The sequence below is a fragment of the Mercurialis annua genome, linkage group LG6 (genome assembly GCF_937616625.2).
Source record: "Mercurialis annua linkage group LG6, ddMerAnnu1.2, whole genome shotgun sequence".
Taxonomy (NCBI): Eukaryota; Viridiplantae; Streptophyta; class Magnoliopsida; order Malpighiales; family Euphorbiaceae; genus Mercurialis; species Mercurialis annua.
In genome coordinates, this window is record NC_065575.1 from 365,066 (window position 1) to 381,811 (window position 16,746).

General features: G+C 34.5%; 3 protein-coding genes across 3 annotated transcripts; 1 reads left to right on the forward strand and 2 right to left on the reverse strand.

The window, feature by feature from the left end:
* LOC126686364 (ABC transporter G family member 31) lies at positions 1-9,493 on the forward strand. The gene is made up of 24 exons (XM_050380403.1): positions 1-426; positions 563-683; positions 793-881; positions 1,016-1,100; positions 1,296-1,458; positions 1,705-1,781; positions 1,881-2,025; positions 2,157-2,458; positions 3,707-3,988; positions 4,276-4,592; positions 4,679-4,839; positions 4,917-5,020; positions 5,117-5,273; positions 5,362-5,552; positions 5,630-5,962; positions 6,053-6,343; positions 6,446-6,529; positions 6,939-7,072; positions 7,186-7,413; positions 7,659-7,830; positions 7,919-8,006; positions 8,116-8,282; positions 8,628-8,947; positions 9,228-9,493. Exons 1-23 carry the CDS (start codon positions 98-100, stop codon positions 8,892-8,894), a joined length of 4,287 nt encoding a protein of 1,428 aa, XP_050236360.1. The 5' UTR covers positions 1-97; the 3' UTR covers positions 8,895-8,947; positions 9,228-9,493.
* A 100-nt stretch (positions 9,494-9,593) lies between these two features.
* On the reverse strand, positions 9,594-11,057 carry LOC126686366 ((S)-8-oxocitronellyl enol synthase CYC2). Its single transcript, XM_050380405.2, has one exon. The coding sequence runs from the start codon at positions 10,990-10,992 to the stop codon at positions 9,838-9,840; it is 1,155 nt and encodes a 384-aa protein (XP_050236362.1). The 5' UTR covers positions 10,993-11,057; the 3' UTR covers positions 9,594-9,837.
* Positions 11,058-11,458: 401 nt separating this feature from the next.
* On the reverse strand, positions 11,459-14,136 carry LOC126686365 (vacuolar cation/proton exchanger 3-like). Its single transcript, XM_050380404.2, has 11 exons — positions 13,800-14,136; positions 13,411-13,478; positions 13,287-13,315; positions 13,009-13,205; positions 12,710-12,931; positions 12,500-12,622; positions 12,306-12,422; positions 12,168-12,221; positions 11,953-12,069; positions 11,778-11,868; positions 11,459-11,687 (listed from the first exon to the last, which is right to left on the reverse strand). The coding sequence occupies exons 1-11, from the start codon at positions 14,070-14,072 to the stop codon at positions 11,632-11,634; spliced, it is 1,347 nt and encodes a 448-aa protein (XP_050236361.1). The 5' UTR covers positions 14,073-14,136; the 3' UTR covers positions 11,459-11,631.
* Between the last annotated feature and the right edge of the window lie 2,610 nt (positions 14,137-16,746).

A 16,746-nucleotide genomic window follows, 5' to 3' on the forward strand; every position in this document is an offset into this window, starting at 1 on the left:
TCCTAGCGAAACGATATTTTTAATTTCCGCATTCAAAAAACCTGACTCTCTCCTCCCTCAAAAAGCGCTGCAATTCTGTTAGTTAAACCTAGCAGCCATGGCTGCAGCTATGAACGGCACGGAGTTTCTAGAATTGCAAATCGATCCTTCCAGAGAGTCCTTTGCTCGTCCCTCCAATGCGGATTCAGTGAAAGAAGACGAAGATGAGTTACTATGGGAAGCCATTTCTAGGTTACCGTCTCAACAGAGAGGTAACTTTGCCTTGTTGAGACGCTCGTTCACGTCTCCGTCTGAAAAACGAACGGAGACAATTGACGTTACTAAACTTGATGCTCCGAGTCGGGAACTTCTTGTTAAAAAAGCTTTGGCTACTAATGCTCAAGATAATCATAAACTTCTTTCTGGTGTCAAAGAACGTCTCGATAGGTACAAGTGCATAATACTTTATGATCATAATAGTTTTGAAATAGATCTTAAAATTTCATATACATATGTAGTTTTCTGATTTTATTATATTTGTGTGTGTATAATATCGCAACTTATATATCTGTGAATATTACAGAGTCGGAATCGAGGTGGCAAAGATCGAAGTGAGGTTTGAACGGTTGAATGTTGTTGGAGATGTGAGAACAGGCTCAAGAGCTTTGCCTACTTTGGTTAATGTCGTCAGAGATGCTTTTGAGGTCAAGTATCGTTTACCTTATTTGATTTTTATATTCTTAAAGCATGGTACAATTATTTGTAATTTGATGACGGAATCGCCAACTGATAATGCATTTGAATTTCATGCAGGATGTACTAACTTTTTTGCGGATAATTCGACCTAATAAGCATTCTTTAACTATATTGAATGATATCAGTGGTGCAATAAAGCCAGGAAGGTAATTTATATTTTAATGAAATTTTGTGTTCAATCTGCCTGTATGGTAGATTATTAATTGTCCATTATCTGAAAAATGATTCCATAATCAACTTACCTTTCCATGGGTTTCATCTGTTGTTTGGGTTTATGTAGGATGACATTGCTCCTAGGACCACCAGGTTCTGGCAAATCAACTTTGCTTTTAGCTCTTGCTGGGAAACTTGACAAGGATTTAAAGGTTAGTCTTACTTGGTGCAATTTTATACAGGGGAGCATCACGGGTAACCCCTCTATTACTTTTTTTTTTTTTTTTTTTTTTTACAAATGGCCGTTAGCCAGTTGTTGGCTCATCAACTTTCTGAATAATAAATTGTAGTGTTTTTCTATCAATCGTTTTACATATCAGTATATGAACATTTTGTGATATTTTCAGAAAACCGGAAGCATTACATACAATGGCCACAAGCTTGATGATTTTCACGTTAGAAGGACTTCTGCATACATCGGCCAAATTGATAATCACATTGCGGAGCTTACTGTACGTGAAACTTTTGATTTTGCTGCTAGCTGTCAAGGTGCAAGTGAAGGTTTTGCAGGTTTGGTGTTTCTTTCAGCTATGGAAAGCCTTTAGTTTCAAAATTAAATTGAAGTTAATATTGAAATAATGTGAATGTTTCTTTTACCAACTTCAAATTAATTGAACTGTTTAGCGTACAGCAACAATGAGTACAGTTAATTCTCAAAGTGATATGTCTTAATCTAAGAAATTATACCGAACTAAGATGAGCCGAATACAAATGCTTCTACATTTATTAATATTTTGTTGATTCCATTACTCCCAGCATACATGAATGACCTGATCCGTCTAGAAAAGGAGCAGAACATACGCCCCAGTCCAGAGATTGATGCTTTTATGAAGGTTAGTATCATAGTTATAAATCCAGCAGTTCTGTTTTTGGGTTTTTTCTATCCACTTATGTTTTGTCTATCCTAATTTAATATACTAACTGTTGAACAGGCATCTTCTGTCGCGGGTAAAAAGCACAGTATTTCCACAGACTATGTCTTAAAAGTGCTTGGTCTTGATATATGCGCAGATACTGTGGTTGGCAATGATATGCTGAGAGGTGTTTCAGGCGGTCAAAGGAAAAGGGTTACTACTGGTCTCTCTCTCTTTTTATCTCTATATATGTCTGCTTTTCCCCTCCCTTGCCGTCTTGTTACTTGCAGAAAAAGAATAAGACTTAAAATTTCGACTACTAGGTGTAAAATTCTTGGCATTTGATAATCGCAGGAGAAATGATTGTTGGGCCGAGAAAAACTTTATTGATGGACGAAATATCCACTGGTCTTGACAGTTCCACAACGTATCAAATTGTCAAGTGTTTAGGAAACTTTGTTCACCAAATGGACGGAACAGTACTAATGGCTCTTCTTCAGCCTCCACCTGAGACATTTGATCTTTTTGATGATTTAGTGCTATTATCAGAAGGCTACATGGTATATCAAGGTCCACGAACAGAAGTTTTACAGTTCTTTGAATCATTAGGATTTCGATTACCACCACGTAAGGGTGTTGCAGACTTTCTTCAAGAGGTATATATATCCTGATGAGATGCTATTTCAGTTCATTGTTACTTTTAATATTTTGCTCAGTGTTACCCGGAATGCGGTGCGTTTCGGGTCGTGGAACGGGAACGAAATGGATTGGGATTCCCTCAAGTTCAAAATGAGCTTGAGGGGGTCATGTTCACGACCTACACCGTTCATTACAAAATGAACGGTGTATATCAAAAAAGCACAATTTTAATTAAATTAATTTACATCGTTCATTTTATAATGAATGATGTAGATCGTGAACATGACCCCCTCAAATTCAAATGAACTTGAGAGAATCCCAATCCGAACGAAATACGTTAGTTTATTTTTTTGTGGTACGTTGGGGGTAGGATTAGTTGGTACGTTCGGAACGCTTGTCATATATTTACCTAAAATTAATATTTTGCAAAATATTAGAGCATCTCCACTCTAGTGCCAAATTACTTCACAATGCTATAATTTAGCATTTAGTATAAAAAATACATCTCCATTGCACTTCTATTTCATGTGCTAAATTTAGCATATGCTAAACTTTGTGCCAACTTTGTTAGAAAGTTTAGCATATGCCAAATTTTATTATATGTAAATTATTCACAGATTTGCCATCAATAATGATAATCACTTATAAAATTATAAATTTAGCATTTAATTTAGCATTTTGCAATGAAGTGAATTTCAATAATATGTGCTATATGTAGCATTTTATCTTATTTTGTGTTAAAAATAGCATAAAAAATACAACATGCAATGGAGATGCTCTTAGCAGTACATATTAGCAATTTATGTTATTGATAAGTGTGTTTTCAATTTTTTAGGCATCAATTATATAAATTTTGGTTATAGTGAAACTATTTGAATTCTGAAATAAGTAGTAATTTAAATTGACAGCTATCTATTAACTTTAGAGTTTGTATTTTCATAAATTTAAACTGACAGCTATTTATGAGGCTTATTTTAATAAGCCCATAACCCATAAGCCCAAAACATTAAAACCCTATGAGTTTAATATCTGAATTCAATAAAATAACACTCAGCCGCTTCTACTTCTTCTTCTTCACCTTACTTCTGCAACTTTTTCACTCTTTTTCTTCTTTCTATCAACAATAATGGGAACTCTTCACATGGAGCACCACAACGCGTACCAAAGCGTTTCTGGTGCTCCAGAGAACCGCGAATTGGAACGCACGTTCCAATTCGTGGTACTCCAACCAAAAAACGAATTATTGCTAACATGGATTTTTCCAGGTCACCTCAAAAAAAGATCAAGCACAGTACTGGGCTGATCATTCAAAACCATATGAATACATTTCTGTACCAGAAATTGCAAGGACATTCAAAGAATCTAGGTTCGGAAGGTCAGTGGAGTCTATGATTTCTGTCCCGTTAGACAAAGCTAAAAACGATCCTTCGGCTCTGGCGAAAACGAGATTTGCTGTTCCAAGATGGGAGCTCTTAAAAGCATGCTTTGATCGAGAAGTCTTGCTCATCCGTCGGCATTGGTTTCTTTATGTTTTTAGGACACTTCAGGTATTGCTTGTCTTATGATTTATTATTCTCAATTGTCTTTATTAATTTGCAGATTACAAATTGGACTGCAATGAAACACGTGCAAATAAACATTTTCTTGATTTTGATTTGTGAAATTACTCCCACTGATTACTCCTGACTGTCTCAATAGGAAATTTCATTTTTTTTACAGAAAGTTCTGTCTGTCTGTGTATGCCAAAATGTAGTGTGTGATCATCTCCGAAGCACGTAATGTTAATTTCGACTCAATGCCTTCAATTTTTATGTTTTTTATTTCTTATATTCAGGTCTGTATTGTTGGAGGCATAACCAGCACAATTTTCTTACGGACAAGATTGCATCCCACTGACGAGAATAACGGACGTCTCTACCTATCATGTCTCTTTTTTGGACTGGTGCACATGATGTTCAATGGATTCTCTGAATTATCTCTTCTGATATTTAGGCTCCCAGTTTTCTTTAAGCAACGAGATAATAATTTTCATCCGGGATGGGCGTGGTCTGTAGTCAGTTTTATTCTTCGTCTACCGTACTCTTTTATTGAATCTTTTGCATGGTCTTGCGTAGTGTACTACAGTGTTGGTTTTACTCCGGAACCTGGCAGGTTATCTTTCGTTGTTATACTTCTTTTTGTTGGCATTCTCACTCTCGTTTTCCCATATTCATCAGCTGCCCTTTCTTCTGTTGCAGGTTCTTTCGTTTCATGCTTTTACTCTTTTCGGTGCATCAAATGGCATTGGGTCTATTTCGGACGATGGCTTCAATAGCGCGAGATATGGTCGTTGCCAACACATTTGGATCGGCTGCTTTATTAATTATATTCTTATTGGGTGGATTTATTATCCCTAAAGGTACGTCACATATCTCTATTGATGATGATTCAAGGTCACTCTTTCAGTAGTAATTTAGTTGTTTGTGGTTGCATCAGATTCAATCAAACCATGGTGGGTTTGGGCTTTCTGGCTCTCACCATTAACATATGGTCAGCGGGCAATTTCTGTCAATGAATTCGGTGCCGAACGGTGGATGAAGGTGCGCTATTTGTATTGCCTATGAATTAAACTCACTCTTTGCATTTGCTTATCCATAACAATAGCAAAAGAATTAAAAGACGGCAACATTTTTCAGCCATCTGCTATTGGGAATAATACAATTGGATTCAATATTATGCAAGCCAATAGTCTACCCTTGAACGATGATTGGTATTGGATTGGCGTTGGAGCGTTGTGGGGCTACACTCTGCTTTTCAACATCATAGTGACATTGGCTTTGACTTACCTTAACGGTAAGTTTGAAAAGAGATCTTAGGCTTTTACATTGACCAAGTGTTTTTTGATAAACCTAACTCTTATTACGTCATTATTGTATCATAGCTCCTCGAAACACCCAAACGGTGGCCGATGAATCCACACAAAAAGATCCTGCAGGAATTGTTGGCAGTCAGGAGCTTGAACTGAATCAGGCATCTGCCGTGGAGGGAAGCCGAAAAAAGGGAATGATCCTTCCATTTCAGCCATTGACAATGACTTTCCATAATGTCAATTATTTTGTTGACATGCCAAAGGTAGTATTATAAATAGTTGCAGCAGTTTTCATTCCCTTGATCTACTAACATAAATTTTATTCACATGGTATTATCAGGAAATGAGCAAACAGGGTGTACCAGAAAAGAAGTTGCAGCTCTTGTCAAATGTGAGTGGAGTATTCTCACCAGGTGTTCTGACTGCATTAGTTGGGGCAAGTGGTGCAGGGAAGACGACTCTGATGGATGTGCTTGCTGGAAGGAAAACCGGGGGATATATTGAAGGGGATGTCAAAATATCAGGTTACCCAAAAGAGCAACGCACATTTGCTCGAATTTCTGGTTATGTTGAGCAAAACGACATACATTCTCCTCAAGTTACAGTTGAGGAGTCTCTCTGGTTTTCTTCCAATCTTCGGCTTCCAAAAGATGTAACCAGAGAACAAAGACATGTGAGTACTATAATTATTTGCTCATGGAATGCGGCGAAAATATATACTTGCTTCCTCTTATTTTAAGAATTTTACGACAATGAGCTGCAGGAGTTCGTTGAAGAAGTAATGAGACTGGTGGAGCTGGATACTCTACGTCAAGCGTTGGTTGGTTTGCCAGGTAGCAGTGGCTTATCAACAGAACAACGAAAGCGATTGACAATTGCAGTTGAGCTTGTTGCAAATCCCTCCATTATTTTTATGGATGAACCTACATCTGGACTTGATGCCAGAGCAGCCGCTATTGTGATGCGAACCGTCCGTAATACTGTTGACACTGGCAGAACTGTAGTTTGCACCATCCATCAACCTAGTATTGACATTTTTGAAGCATTCGACGAGGTTGGTTTATTGTTCTGTGGTCATCATAATGTAATTTGAAAACTATATCTGTTGGGCATTAGCCTCTTGACAAGTGTGTTATATTTGGGTTTTGATATACAGTTACTTCTCATGAAACGAGGGGGCCGAGTCATATATGGAGGGAAGCTAGGGACTCGCTCGCAGATAATGATAGACTATTTTCAGGTCAAACTGCATTATCTAACTTCAAAGTTCATTTTCTAAAAATAAATAAGAGGAATACATCAAATTTTTCCAGTATAGACAGTAGAGTTCTTGTTAGTTGTAGAATAGATTTAGACATTCTCTCAACCACAATCGGCAGTGTAGAGATTTTAAATTATAGCAAAAGCCTTAAATTTAACTTTTGCTCTTCCTTACAGTCTAGATTCTTTATCACCCTCAATTTCATCATGTTTCTATATATTGAGTTTTATAGTTAGATATTTACTTCACTTGGATAATGTGCTTTTATATATTCAATTCATATTTGACGATCCTATATGGTATCATGTTAACTTATCGTCAGAGAATCAGATTTGTCTTTGTTGGGGGGGAAAATATCATGGTCCTTACATTCCTTTAATTCGTATAGGGTATTGAAGGAGTTCCTCCTATTTCTGATGGTTACAACCCAGCAACTTGGATGCTTGAGGTTACTGCACCTATTGTTGAAGAGAGGATTGGTGAAGACTTTACCGAGTTGTACAAGAAGTCAGAGCAATACAGGTACCCATATTAATGCCTTGTTAAATTAAAGGCAAGATCTTGTGCAAGTTATCATTATTTTCCTGTACAGTTTGTTAGATTTAACATGAGTATTTTTTTCGTCCTTGCTTCAGGGGAGTGGAAGCTTCGATTGAGCATTACAGTACTCCCCCTGCTGGCTCAAAAGAACTAAACTTTGCTTCCACCTATGCTCAAGATTTTCTGACTCAGTTTTGTATTTGCCTTAAGAAAGAAAATCTTGTATATTGGAGAAGTCCCCAATACAATGTCGTGAGGCTATTTTTTACTGTATTAGCTGCCTTCATCTTGGGCTCAGTATTTTGGAATATCGGCAGCAAAAGGTAAATACATATCAAGTATCAACATTTAGTTTTGCTGGAATTTATTTAAAAAAGCTGCACAGAGTTCTTTGATTTTCTTTTCGTCTTATTTTATTCTCCTTGGTCTCTAGCCTGAACGTTGATAAGCTTAATGAGGTAGTCGTAATATGTTCTAAGTGGTGTAATATAGATATTTAACTATTATATCCAGTGTCAAGACTGTGTTTGAAAGATATTAAACAACTCAATGTTTGAATTGTTGGCAGGGACACAACTCAAGATTTGTTTGTGGTAATGGGAGCACTTTACTCTGCCTGCATGTTTCTTGGGGTTAATAATGCTTCCTCAGTACAGCCAATAGTTTCTATCGAGAGGACCGTATTCTACAGAGAAAAAGCAGCTGGAATGTACTCTCCGTTAGCCTATGCAGGAGCCCAGGTATGAGTAGATGCATTTATAGTTATTGCAGTGAAGAGTTTGGACAGAAAGATTTGTGATGAATAATGATAAAACTTTTTATGGACAGGGTCTTGTGGAGATTCCATACATCATTTTGCAAACAGTTTTATATGGGCTCATCACATATTTTATGATTGGTTTTGAAACGACAGCTGGTAAGATCCAAATATATACCCATCAAGTATTTTCTTCATATCCCTCTAGAATAGATTAAATTGATGAAAACAAAACTTACTGATGTTGAATACATCTGTGATCCTGCAGGCAAATTTTTTCTCTATTTGTTGTTCATGTTCCTCACATTCACCTACTTCACATTCTATGGCATGATGGCCATTGGTCTTACGCCAAATCAACACATGGCAGCTGTTATCTCGTCCGCATTTTATTCTTTATGGAATCTTCTCTCAGGTTTCCTTATCCCCATGTCGGTAAGTACTCTCTTCATATAAATTACTGTTTCAAACTCTTAATTGTATGCAGATTCATTAGGCAGCTTCTTTCCAACTCTAGAATCCCAAAGTTTTGCTTCATCTGATACTTACTATAGAACATAATTGGCCTACTGTATTCTGAATTTATGGAGATAATTAAAATGCATTTTTTTCTCATCCTGTATGAGTAGTTAGAACATATCTTTTTCCTACGTCAATAAATTGATGGATTAAAAAATAAGACATGTTAGCGAATTATTGCTTTTGGGGCCATCTTTAGAAATTTATCTGTTCAACCAACATTGGTTCTTAATGATATTATTTCCTACTATTCTATTACAGAAAATTCCGGGATGGTGGATATGGTTCTATTACATCTGCCCTATTGCTTGGACTCTGCAAGGCGTTATTAGTTCTCAGCTTAGTGATGTTGAGGAAATTATAGTAGGACCAGGGTTTGAAGGCACAGTCAAAGAATATTTGAAAGTTAATTTTGGCTATGAAACCAGTATGGTTGGAGTTTCAGTAGCAGTTCTTTTTGGCTTTTGTATCCTTTTCTTTTCCGTCTTTGCATTCTCTATCAAAGTTCTAAACTTCCAAAGAAGATGAGCAACGGATTTTGATGGAAATCACATGAGAAAATAACTGGAACTTGATTCGAGGTACAATAAGTTTATATCATAATATTTCTTACTCGCTTTATTCATAGTCCATATATTTGAGGTGTGCAGGTCGGACTTGGTTCGATTTTATTCAATGAAATTTTAAACCAAATCATTCTATAAGACATAAAATGAAAATCAAACTGCACCAAATATTTATATAAAATATCAGTTTGATTGACAAATAGTAATTTTTTCCCATTTATGGTAATGACTAGGTTAAGTAACTATAAATTGAAGTCTGCTGCCAATTATAAATAAGTTTGTTTTTGTGATGCAGAGGTTTCATTTTGGTGCCAGCTGAGTTGTGACTATGCTAAAGGGTGGTCTGAGAGACTGGGATGGAGACTAATCTTTAGCCTAGAACACATTGTTTTTAGTAAATTTTTACAAGTAGTTTTCTATTCCCCATATAAATATTAACGTTTAGTTGTTTTGAGATAATAGAAATAGATGTGTGTGAATTAATAATAAGCAACGATTGGAAAATGATAAGTATATTCTTTCTAACAAAGTAAAAAAAGGTCTATATTAATTGTTTGGAGATGATTGGAATAATAGTTTAGGAAAAACATTAGTACCAGCCAGTAAATATTTATGTTTACAGCTAAAGAAATGTATAAGGTGTAGCTGGCAATGGCATGAATGAAAAATAAATTGGTCAATACTTAAATGTAGTGAAAAAGATGGAGAAGCCAGCGCATGAGTTGCTATGGCTTGCTCCATAAGATAAGAGTGAGAGTTTGGACATAAGCTTCTAAACTGGCTCTCTTTCCCAAGTCAAGAACAATAAACTGGAAATTGAAAAGCAACTAGTATGGGTTTAGGACTAAATATTCGATATGGAAATGAAAATCGGAATGGAAATAATGGTAATGATGAAGAAAGGATTAAGGGATTAGGTTTTGATCTCTCATGGAATCAATCCAATACAAAATAGAATCTAATGTCTTGCATCTCATTGTAAAACCCCACCCATCAGATTTTGCTCTGCTTCCCAGCAGTTTGACAGGACATCGGAACAAAGAATCCACAAATTCCCAATTAGCCAAATCTTCCATCTCTGTCTCCACTAAACCTTCCTTCTCCACAATCTCTTTCCAAACTCTCTTCTTATCACTCATTTCCTTTGCAAAACAGAATTCCTCCACCAACATATCTTGAGGCACTTGCGCATCAAATTTCTTTCCAAGCATTGGCCATATCTCCTTCCAACTGAAACTCGAGCCGTTGATTGAATTAAACGCCTGACCTTCAGTTGACCCTATTTCATCATTAGTAGCTGCCCAGATGTGATGTTCCGCCACTAGCCGAGCATCAGATGCATCAATGCACGCCTCGTCCCAACACCCCCTTGTCCCACCAAACACAAAAGGCAGATTTAAATACTTGCATATAGATCCGTACACACACAGACTACCCACAACATTGTACATAGTCCTATTTGAATTTCCCATCAACAATCCTGGCCTTAGCACAGACCATGCCACCTCACCCGCTAATCTTTCTTTTAGTAAATCCTCAAGAACATAGTAGAAATTACAGGCCTCGCCTACTCTGGGGCAACCCTCATCGTAGAAACGAACTTGTTTGTCGGGGATACTGCTATTTCCTTGCTGCAGCGAGACATAGTGCTTCATTCCAGTCTGGAGTGAGAAATGCTTCAGCGCATCATTATTCGGAAGGATGGCATTTAAGGCATTGGACATCATAGCCATGTTCTGATCACAGCATTGTTTGGTGTCTAGAGGACATTGACCAGCCCAAGCGACCCAAAACATGTGTGTCACATCCTGTATATCAGAGAGCTGCTTCTGTGTTTCTTGAGGTAGAAGTAAGTCACATGATATGAAACTATATTTGGGATTTTGGATAGGAAAAGTTTCATATCTTCTAGCTATACCATACACCTTTTTCCATTTGGAGTTTGAGATGAGCTTTTTGGCTAATTCTCTTCCGACGAGCCCAGTTACCCCGAAAATCACAGCCACATTTCCGACAGGAGCAGCTTCTTCTGTTGCTATGTTATTGGATTCTTTGAACATCTTTGGATTGGAAATAGCACATTGTAGCCGCAGTTATTTATAGAGATTGTCAATAGAAGAGTCACAGTACACCTAATTTATAGTTAGATAACCTTTTTTTAAGGGTCAATAATTGGACTACAATATGAATATTTAATTTCAATAACTGAATGGTGCTAATTTGGACAAGTTTACATTCAGTCAAAAAGTATATTGGAATCCACATAAACTCTATTAAAAATTAGATTTGTGAATGAAAATTGTACAATTGCTAAGGTTCATCACACCGAAAATTGCTATATCATCACGCTTCTCTCCTTTCTATGGTGTTAAAATAAATATAAAAATGAATGTACAGTGAATAATGACATATACTAAACAAATTAAAAATAGGATGAGTAAAATGGAGACAAGATTACCCATTTGGTGTTGGTTCATAATTATTGAAGTATTGAAATTGTTGTAAAACTAGAGACAAGACAGAGTGTGCCAGATAATTCAGGACCAGCTTTCTTAAATAATTGCTTGAAATTAGAATACGTTATGAAAAAACAAAAACCTTATTACATCATAAATTCTTAGTCATTTTCAACTCTGTATAGTTCTCTCTTTCATACAGACGCACACCAAAAAGGAAATGAATCTAACTGCTGTACTCAGCTAAGAAGAAGAAGAAGCAAAGACTCCATTGAATGGTTGTCCAACAGTAATCAGATCTGATATTCATTAGAAGAATAAATTAAAGTTAGAATTAAAAGATGAGGAACATTTATAATCTTGAATTCGGTAGTAAATAAAGCGCTTACTCTGAGGGATTTTATGAACAAAAAAGCAAGCTGCTATTACAATGTAGCACAGGAACAGAACCACTCCTTTCATATAATGAGAAGTTCCATCCTGCAAAAATAACCTAACTTTATCTCAGTCACCATATTTTATAGCCCAACATTTTCTAGTAGACTGAAATAAAGATTAGTAGACCTGTAAAGTGAAGGCAGTGATAATAATAGTGAAAGCCAGAGAACCAGTTTCTAGTAGACTGAAATCAAGATCCATATCCACATGCATTATCCACCCAATTACAACACATAATGGCACCTGAACATACCATGAACCCATTCACTATGGAATTAGCAGCAGTTTCAGAATTATTGCAAATATAGCAGATTCAAAATCTTGTAGATTCAATTTCTCACCACAAACATTGAAATTTGAGTCGCTGATCCGAGTGCAACACCCAGAGAAATGTCCTGTATGAAAACCGAACTAATTTATATACACATGTGGCTGAAAGCAGAACATATCAGAAATTAAAAATTTATGAAATATCATACCAACTTGTTTTTGTAAGCAAAAATGATTGATCCTGCATGTTCTGCTGCATTCCCGACGATTGGTAAGAGGATAATGCTAATAAAGCTGACAGAAATTCCCCAAGATTCTGATGCAGCCTGATTTACAAATATTTAGAAATAAAGAACCAGATGCTAATTGTACTAATTGAGAAGTGATTTTCAGTGTAACGTACCTCAATTGTACCTACAACATACTCAGACAGTAATGCTATGATTAATGTCATTCCAACCAACCAAGAAAATGCACTCCAAAATCCTATCACTGCTTTTTCTTCCTCTACTCCTTCTTCTAATTCCTGTACATTTGATTGATTTCAGAAATGCTTCTTCATTAAAATGAATTATTAAGTGCAGCTATAGCTATAGGCTGGTTGATGGATCACCTGGTCTTGAGTATCAAACAACTGCCTGTGAGTTTTAAGCTGGAAGAAGATATATGCAAGATAAGCTATAAGCATAACTATGCTGCTTGCTCTCGAAAGCTCAAGCGTACTATAATGGCTACTTGCTATGTCTTCTTCTCCTGCAGCATATCTGAACATCAGTGGCAACATGTGACATAGCAGTCCCAATAGCAGAAGTATTGAGTTCACATCAGCCTGTTTCTGTTAAATCAGAAAAACAAATTGTGTTAAATAATTAAAATATAATTGAATCATGATTTGATATATTATTCTCTTACTCTATCATATAGTTGTTGCTTCTTCATATTGGCCAAGCCTCCACAGAGTAGAGAGCTCCCAAGAACAAGAAGCAGATTTGACAAAATTGAACCCAACAGAGAATACTTCAAAACATGTATTTTGTTTTGGCACAGAGCAAATATTGCTATTATCAGTTCTGTTGCATTGCCACATGTTGCATTCAGGAGTCCTCCAACTGATGCAATTCATCATATCATAATCAAATACCTCCAACTAATTAACTAATCATACTAATAATGGAATTTCATTTAGTTACCTGTTGGACCAGTAAAGTATGCAATCTGTCTGACATTTATCAGATAAAAAATAATGTTAAAACAAAGATAAATATACATTATTTGCAAATGAAAACATGTTATTCTTCTTAAACTGTTGCTTACTCAGTAAGGAAGCTGACACGTTCTGCCAGTGGAGTGAGTCCAAGCAAGCTCAAAGCAAATAACCATGGCTGCATGGTGCATGAACAGAATTACTATTTTGATGATTAAGTAAATTAAGGGTTTAATATTTTTCGCAGTCTGAACATTTCACTTGCCATCGTTTCATTTCTTATATTTTTACTATCCAACTTTTATTTAACTGTTTGGGTGCCACAAAATCACACTTGTTCACTGAAATTGTGATGGTAACCTCATGTTTTAGAAAAATGAAAGTCGAGTTACCAAAGTTTAATAAATATATTTACGGTAGCGGAAGTGTAAAAGCATATAGTTACGTAAAAAATAATTTAACCTAAATTATGTGTGCAAAATGAAGGAGAAGTACTTACTCGGCCAAAGCTATAAGAATCAGCAACAATAGCAAGAGGAATAGCAGGGAAGAGGAGAGCGAGCTTAGTGCCAAGAAGAACTTGTTGCAGATTGGTCAAGAAATCTCTAAGCATTTGAAATCTACCCCCCGAAACAAGAATCGGCTCCGATTTCTTACGCATAATTGAAGAAGATACATTCTGAGCACTTTTATTATTATTCTTATTACTACTATTATTATTCCCATTTTCTATGTCTGATGAGACTTCTTCATGTAGTGAATACCGATCCATTAACTAATATATTGTATACTTTTTATGTATAAAAATATATATTAAGAAATTATACCAGTCGAGTATTTATTTAGTTTTGATTAGTGTTTATATATAGAATAAGGTAGAGAAGTGAGATTTTCTATACGACAAAAGCTTATTTAGGGTTGAAACACGGGCCAAGGTGTCGTTTCATGTTTACAAATTTGCAGCTTCGTGGAATTTTCCCTACTTGTTTTGGTTCTTGCATGCAACTCCACGTATCGTACATGCTAAATCAAATTGCACATCTAAGCTGCTTAAATAATCAATAAATATATGTGCTACTATATTTATCCATATTAATTAGCTACAAAGATTAGACCAAATGGCACCAACTAGGGGTGTACAATAATCAATCAAAATCTATTCAAATAGAAAATCGAACCGATTTTATTTTTTTTTTTTTATTTTTTTAATATAACATATTTTGATATCTTTTTTTGTATAATAATTTTTGCTTTAACCATCCAAATGAGACATAATCATTTTACATTTAGTATATATATTATATTAACTATAAAATGATTGTTTCCCTTTAGTTAATATGTTGTAATGGTAAAATCCAATTTTTTTAAAACTATAAATTTTTATTTTAAAAAAATTTATGGGCCTCTATAGTTTCTTTTATTGCGTTTTCAATTGCCGTCAATAGTATTCATTTCTTTTCTTTATGCTATTTTAATTGTATAGAATATAATAAATAATCTATTCTTATATATATATATATATTTGGTATATAGATAACAATATATTGAAATAATTTATTTTTAGCGAAACAGTTAATAATTTATTTTTATTTTCGTAAGTAAGATCTGCGAATCAGGCAGCATGTTGTCTGTTCCATGTCAGGTCATCAGATTTAGTTTTCGAATTATTCCGAATTTCTTACAAATGTAACTGTTTCATATTCGATTTAATGAGATTTGATGATTTCAAAAAAAAAAAAAAAAAAAAAAAAAAAAAAGATAACAATATATTGAAAATTAATGACTAAAATCAAAGTGAAAAATTATAACAGCAATAAAAATATATGGATCATTTTGTGCTTCAACTAAGCTAGTCCAATGTCTTTGTTCTTTCTATTAAATAACTTTCATTAATTTCTGCTTTGTGACAAGTAATAGATTGATTATAGATTTGAAGAAAATTAATTAAAAGTAGTCCAAAATGTACACTAGATCAAATTGGTATTTATCAAGTAATGTACTTTTATGGTGATTAATTACGAATAAAATAGAAAGATTTGTATAAATATGTATGGCTACTCTACATACGTACTATAAAATGTAAATATAGTTAAGAAAGGTAGAAATTTCGTGGAATTTAATTTCAAGTCTCATTGGTTGAGAACCAAACCGATGGATGTCATATGTAGTTTCTTCCTTCATCTTCATGCGTGTGGTACAAGGAATGTATGGTTAAGAAGAAGAACAAACTAACATTTTAGAGGTATGTTTCTGAACAAAGTACATATTTTATTGAGGAAATTTCCATTAATTAACACATTTTTAGAATGTTTTTATATAAATTAATGATGTTAGACTAATTATTGATATCCTATAAAGCTCCAAACTCTGTTTCTATATGGCTTGATGATGCCAAAAAGCTATTTTTTAACTATTTTTAAATTTATTCAAAGCTTTAAAGTCTGCAAATTTATTCCAACTGCAATTCTATCAAAAAAAAATTCAATCAATAATATAATACCTATTAGTCTTATTTTGCCTATTCATTTCATTTTAAACTTTAAATTAACTTAGTAGTTTTTGACCAGTTTACGTTCACAAATGGCTTGTTCGTGAATTCGCTAGTTAGCTTGGTCATAAACTCACAAATGAGTTTTTATATGAACTTAATTACTAGCTCGTTAGATGGCTCATATATGAGCTCAATTAAGAGATTGTGAGTTGACTTGTATATGAGTAAATTGATGTAGTTGTAATTAAACCTGCATAATTTTGAGCCATCGTGTTAGTATAGATCGTAAACGGGCTTGGTTCTTATTCGTTCATTTTAATTTTAAACGAGTCGAGTTCGAACTTGACTCATTTAACACTTAAATAAACAAGATCGAATATCGGTTTCTTTAGCAACTAAATAAACCAGTTTGATCTCGAGTAATCTAGCATCAAAACGAGCGAACACGGGCCGAATTTCATTCGGACATAAATATTATACTTCTTAGATAAGTCAATTTTGTATTAGATATTTGAAGCTCAAATCGAGTTCAAGCCGAATACAAACACTCTATTTTGAACTAAATATGAACACATCGACACTCGGGTAGATTTAGTTCATTTACATGCCTATAAAGAATATTTATCTTAATTGTTTGAGTGAAGTTATTTTGTTACAATTTGGAAGCAGATATTAGAATATACAAATAGTATTGGAAGTTAAATAAATCCAAATTCTCTTATTTTATATTTAGGCCTACTTACTTAAAAAAAACCCACCTTATAATATTTTTTCGTTTATACCCTAACATTGGAAAAAATTCATATTTACCCTTTTTTGATTTTTCGTTTTCAACTGTACCCCAAAATATTAAATTGAATTTTTTTCATTTAGAAAAAAATATAAAATAGTCTTTCATTTTTTAACCTATATTCTAATTAGATTTTAATGTTATTAATAATACAAAAATACCTTC

Coding starts and splice junctions, on each gene's coding strand:
- LOC126686364 (XM_050380403.1), top strand. CDS start 98: ATGGCTGCAGCTATGAACGGCACGGAGTTTCTAGAATTGCAAATCGAT. Junction 5,274..5,361: donor GGCTTTGACTTACCTTAACG/GTAAGTTTGAAA, acceptor ATTGTATCATAG/CTCCTCGAAACACCCAAACG. Junction 6,530..6,938: donor TAATGATAGACTATTTTCAG/GTCAAACTGCAT, acceptor TAATTCGTATAG/GGTATTGAAGGAGTTCCTCC.
- LOC126686366 (XM_050380405.2), bottom strand. CDS start 10,992: ATGTTCAAAGAATCCAATAACATAGCAACAGAAGAAGCTGCTCCTGTC.
- LOC126686365 (XM_050380404.2), bottom strand. CDS start 14,072: ATGGATCGGTATTCACTACATGAAGAAGTCTCATCAGACATAGAAAAT. Junction 12,623..12,709: donor TGTTTGATACTCAAGACCAG/GTGATCCATCAA, acceptor TCAAATGTACAG/GAATTAGAAGAAGGAGTAGA. Junction 12,070..12,167: donor CTCAAATTTCAATGTTTGTG/GTGAGAAATTGA, acceptor TGGTATGTTCAG/GTGCCATTATGTGTTGTAAT.